Raw genomic sequence first — 6,124 nt, 5'->3', positions numbered from 1 at the left:
AGGACATTGAAACACTTATATTACCGTTACTTTGTGTTTGCTGGGATAATTGATAGTTATACTAATAATTATTTATATAATGCTAACATATATATATGTTACGGTCAATTTGAATAATACGGTTATTATACATAATAACCGGTTATTAACATATATACACAATACACATTTAATTCTTTATTTGCTTTAATATGACAGACCGTAATTGGACCACGAATGGAATTTTTGGATGTTGTACCAGAAAATCCTGGCAGTCAGCATGATAGCAGGATTTTCCAAAATTCAAGACTATATATGCAATATATGCAGGGAAGATTAAATGGAAAACTAGTTGGTGATTCTGGTTATCCGACTTTACCATTTCTTTTAACACCAATAGGAAATCCTCAGACAGACGAAGAAATAATGTAAGAAATCTTTCTCGTTTAATATCAAATACTCTCAATCGTATATCACTTTATTAGAAATATTTATTGAATAGCGAGTGAACTTTCTTTTTGCATTCATACTAAATAATTTTATATAATTCTGCAAGAGAGATATATGTACTTAATCAGATTGGAAATTTATTCAATTCATGTGTCGCATAATTCAAATATTTAAATATTTAAATATTTAAATTTTGAAATTTTATATGTATTATTTTTTCACACAGGTACAATACTATTCACGGAAGAACGAGACAAATTGTAGAAAGAACATATGGCATGTGGAAACGACGGTTTCCTTGTCTATCAAGAGGACTTGGCACAAAATTGTTATGCTCTACAACTATCGTAATAGCATGTTCAGTACTACACAATCTTGCTCTCATATTCCGTGATGAGCTTCCTGAGGATGAGGAAAATGATCCACATGATGAATATGAAGAAGTTCCGGTAGATCCACCACATTGGCAGCCAGGAGAAGGGTTTGCAGTAAGACAAGCTCTCATTGAACGTTTATTTCGATAAATTTACAAAAACATTAATTATGCTGTATACATTATTAATTTTGATACATATTTAGAAATATATTTATATAACCGTATATATCATTATCAATTATGTACAAAAAATAAACCAATTTTTTAAAATTATGATTGTGAAGTATATATTATTTAAAATATCAAATAAAGTTGTAAAACATATATATATATGCTCTGTTTTATTATAATTAAACGTAGTTATTTAAATATAAATAATAGTCACTTAAAAAAAAATAATATGCTCTGTTTTTAAACATAATTTAAACTTATAGCGTTTATAAGTTTTTAATATATGAGTTTTTTTATATTGAGTCAAGTGGATTATAAATACGATCTTTTTCTTTTTTTAGTTGAAGTTTTGCTAATTCAGCTCTTGCTGAATTAGCTCTTATTTCTAATGTATTATTTTCTTTTAAATGAGTTTCTCTTATAGCAGCCATCCTTTCTTCATGCCTTAATTTGGCCTCTGCTAACTGTTGTTCCTGCTCTATTATAAATTTTAATCTTTGAATTTTAACTTCTTCTTCCGTTTCTCTTTCTGTAAATTTGCGTTTTTTCGCAGTCTTGCTAGTGTCGATAGGCTTAGTGTTGGTTATAAACTTTTCTGTAAAAAAAAATATAACATATTTAAAGGTATAAGAATGCTGTCTGCTAAGCTGGGCAATAGAGCCAAGGAAACGAAACGAAAAATTAATTAAACGGAACTGTATCTCAATTTAAGATCCCAAAGTTCCACATATAAATTAATTTCGAAACTTACATATGGAGAAATAAGCGAGAAAAATATAGGTCCGAAAAGTCGCTGAAGCGGGAATCGAACCCGCGTCTTTCACTTTCCGGGCGACTGCTCTTACCAACTAAGCTATTCAGACCCTTTCGATCCTATATTTTTCATTTGCCTTTTTAGTAGATGTTGGTAAATACCGCCGTGATTAGCCCAAGGCGTGAATAAACTCAGAAATAAATATTTTTATTGGCTCTCAATATAAATAATATAAGTATGCTGTCTTCTAAGCTGGGCAATAGAGCCAAGGAAACGAAACGAAAAATTAATTAAACGGAACTGTATCTCAATTTGAGATCCCAAAGTTCCACATATAAATTAATTTCGAAACTTACATATGGAGAAATAAGCGAGAAAAATATAGGTCCGAAAAGTCGCTGAAGCGGGAATCGAACCCGCGTCTTTCACTTTCCGGGCGACTGCTCTTACCAACTAAGCTATTCAGACCCTTTCGATCCTATATTTTTTATTTGCCTTTTTAGTAGATGTTAGTAAATACCGCCGTGATTAGCCCAAGGCGTGAATAAACTCAGAAATAAATATTTTTATCGGCTCTCAATATAAATAATATAAGTATGCTGTCTTCTAAGCTGGGCAATAGAGCCAAGGAAACGAAACGAAAAATTAATTAAACGGAACTGTATCTCAATTTGAGATCCCAAAGTTCCACATATAAATTAATTTCGAAACTTACATATGGAGAAATAAGCGAGAAAAATATAGGTCCGAAAAGTCGCTGAAGCGGGAATCGAACCCGCGTCTTTCACTTTCCGGGCGACTGCTCTTACCAACTAAGCTATTCAGACCCTTTCGATCCTATATTTTTCATTTGCCTTTTTAGTAGATGTTAGTAAATACCGCCGTGATTAGCCCAAGGCGTGAATAAACTCAGAAATAAATATTTTTATCGGCTCTCAATATAAATAATATAAGTATGCTGTCTTCTAAGCTGGGCAATAGAGCCAAAGAAACGAAACGAAAAATTAATTAAACGGAACTGTATCTCAATTTGAGATCCCAAAGTTCCACATATAAATTAATTTCGAAACTTACATATGGAGAAATAAGCGTGAAAAATATAGGTCCGAAAAGTCGCTGAAGCGGGAATCGAACCCGCGTCTTTCACTTTCCGGACGACTGCTCTTACCAACTAAGCTATTCAGACCCTTTCGAACCTATATTTTTCATTTGCCTTTTTAGTAGATGTTAGTAAATACCGCCGTGATTAGCCCAAGGCGTGAATAAACTCAGAAATAAATATTTTTATCGGCTCTCAATATAAATAATATAAGTATGCTGTCTTCTAAGCTGGGCAATAGAGCCAAGGAAACGAAACAAAAAATTAATTAAACGGAACTGTATCTCAATTTGAGATCCCAAAGTTCCACATATAAATTAATTTCGAAACTTACATATGGAGAAATAAGCGAGAAAAATATAGGTCCGAAAAGTCGCTGAAGCGGGAATCGAACCCGCGTCTTTCACTTTCCGGGCGACTGCTCTTACCAACTAAGCTATTCAGACCCTTTCGATCCTATATTTTTCATTTGCCTTTTTAGTAGATGTTAGTAAATACCGCCGTGATTAGCCCAAGGCGTGAATAAACTCAGAAATAAATATTTTTATCGGCTCTCAATATAAATAATATAAGTATGCTGTCTTCTAAGCTGGGCAATAGAGCCAAGGAAACGAAACGAAAAATTAATTAAACGGAACTGTATCTCAATTTGAGATCCCAAAGTTCCACATATAAATTAATTTCGAAACTTACATATGGAGAAATAAGCGAGAAAAATATAGGTCCGAAAAGTCGCTGAAGCGGGAATCGAACCCGCGTCTTTCACTTTCCGGGCGACTGCTCTTACCAACTAAGCTATTCAGACCCTTTCGATCCTATATTTTTCATTTGCCTTTTTAGTAGATGTTAGTAAATACCGCCGTGATTAGCCCAAGGCGTGAATAAACTCAGAAATAAATATTTTGGGGTCTAATAAAATTTAATTTAAAAAAAAACTTTCTAAGTGGGCTGCCGGGGGTAAGAAAAAAAATTAAAAAAGGGGGGGCAATAAATTTTGGGGTAAATTTTTTGTTTTTCCTTGGAATTTTAAAATAAAAGGGGCTTGGGAAAATTTGGAGTACTTTTCCTTTAATACGTGTTTCGTTTGGAGGGGCCCCAAAAAGAAGTACTAATTTTAAATTTGGGCAATATAAGATTTTTCCGCAAAGATCAAAATTTTAAAGGAAAGAACAAAACAAATCAACTAATTGGGAAGAACGCTTGGGAACCCGGGTTCTCCGGTTTAGGTTTCCCAATTTTCGCACCCTAGTTTAAAATTAATTTTCGAACACTGATTAATGCGCTCGGGGTTTTTCCCCCTTAAAGCGACAAAAATTTTGGGGTAGGTTTTTGCCGGGAAAGGGGTTTTAAAAAAAAAGGAGGAACGGGGGAAATTTAGAAACCCCCTAAAAACCGTTGTTGCTACGATTTTGGCCTCCGTTTAATCTCTTTGGATGAAATTTAAGTACTGTTAAAAGACAAACGTTTCCGAATATTAATGGTTTGTTCCTTTTTGTTTGGACAATTTTAATAAAAAAGGTAACAAGTTTTGGGTTATAAATACCAACCGGAGAAAGGGGGGGTCCGGTACCCCGCCCAACAAAGGGAATTTTTAAAGTAAAAATAAAATTAGAATTTTTAAACAACTTGTAATTTTTAAAAAATAATATAACTTAATAAAACCCTTTCAGTCTTTTTTCCTTTTTTCTTTTTAGAGCCGGTAAAAAAAAAAAAAAACCCCGGGGTAAAAAAATTCATGTTAAGGGAAAGTTTTTTAAACAATACTTTTAAAGGTGTTAAAAAATCATTTTATATACCCATTACACATGCACGTAAACGTACGCATAAACACACACGTACGCACGCACACACACACACACACACACAATGCGTTATTCATTAAAGATAAGTGAAATACAAAAATACTATGATAAAGAATAAATATAAAAACAATACAATATGTTATTCATTAAAGATAAATGAAAAAATATACATTTGAATAGTACATACCTTTGGCAACTGATGTTATAGTTTCACATATTGTTTCATTTTCTTTATTTTCTGCAAACGCTTCTGCTAATTCAATAACATCTAAATCCTCGCTAGTATTTTGCACCATTTGTCTTTGATCTAGAATTCAAGAACAAATAAAACAAAGCTATAAGTGAAACAATAGCTATTTTAAGAACTTAATAAAACTTCATATTTTAATGAAAACAAAAACATAGTTAATTGTTAAACATTTTTCAGTTAAAACACAATGCCCATATTTTTTAAGTATATCTCAGTAAACATGAACTAACAATAACATAACATTATTAATAATTATAACTTTTTACTCAATAATGTAACAATTGCAATGTAACATGCAATTGCATTGTATGCAACAGTTATATTGTGGGAAATTATAATATTGACTGTTACGTTACTGTTAGTTTGATGCTTACTTCATTTACTTCTTTGCGCACACGCTTTTTAACTATTATTATCCTTCGCATTCCAATTTGATAATTACTATTGATAAATGAATACATTACCTTCTATTTTATTGTCATCCATATTAGATGAAAATAATACAGGGGCTGTAGCCATTAAAGTAGGTGCTATTAGAGCAACATCTGGATCTATTTCCGTGGAAGGTTTTTCCGGTCCTCCACCTGTAGCAAATCTAGCTTGCCTTTCTTTCGTTATTATATCTCTTTGGTTTTGTTTAAGATTAGTCCACAACTTCTTTAATTGCTGTATGCTTCTCTATAATGTTAAAAGAATATTAGTACAAAATGATATGTATGCTGATATTGGCAGTAAACTCAACACATAATCTAACATAACTTATATTGCATAATAAATAAAAATTCTCTCTTACTTCTTGGGTAATTAATGAGGAATTATTAAATTCTTGGCAGATAGAATCCCACGCAGCTTCTTTTTCGCGTAGTGTATTAATGTTACTTTTTTTACATTCGATAACTTGTTTATATTTATTTAAAATTTGTAAAAAAAGACTTCTTTCCGCTGGCGTATAATGCTTACTTTTGCTTTTGTTTTCCTTTTCTATTTTTTCCATTTTTTTATAAGATTCTTTAACTTATAAGATAAAAAAAAGTAAAAATGTTTATGCACATACATACTACGAAATCAGACTAACCTGTAATTTCAATGGAACGAGCAGAATAGCCTTCTGTCATTGGTTGTTTCAACGGAATTATTCCGAAAATTTCCGAACGCAAACGAGCATTGTCTTAAGCACGGTCTTTATAAAGATAGTCTTATACGACACAAGACGATCCTAAGGATTAGCTTCTTCTTAAGAATT

The 6,124-nt window shown here is 32.1% G+C and overlaps 1 protein-coding gene across 1 annotated transcript; it reads right to left on the bottom strand.

The window, feature by feature from the left end:
* Window positions 1-1,269: 1,269 nt before the first annotated feature.
* LOC146722321 (uncharacterized) lies at window positions 1,270-5,875 on the bottom strand. Its single transcript, XM_085485013.1, has 4 exons — window positions 5,675-5,875; window positions 5,346-5,559; window positions 4,802-4,938; window positions 1,270-1,566 (listed from the first exon to the last, which is right to left on the bottom strand). Exons 1-4 carry the CDS (start codon window positions 5,873-5,875, stop codon window positions 1,270-1,272), a joined length of 849 nt encoding a protein of 282 aa, XP_085341139.1.
* Between the last annotated feature and the right edge of the window lie 249 nt (window positions 5,876-6,124).

Source organism: Nylanderia fulva, unplaced genomic scaffold, assembly GCF_048542155.1.
Source record: "Nylanderia fulva isolate GAGA-0341 unplaced genomic scaffold, ASM4854215v1 Scaffold330, whole genome shotgun sequence".
In the NCBI taxonomy this organism is placed as follows: Eukaryota; Metazoa; Arthropoda; class Insecta; order Hymenoptera; family Formicidae; genus Nylanderia; species Nylanderia fulva.
This window is presented reverse-complemented; position numbering and strand designations above follow the sequence as displayed.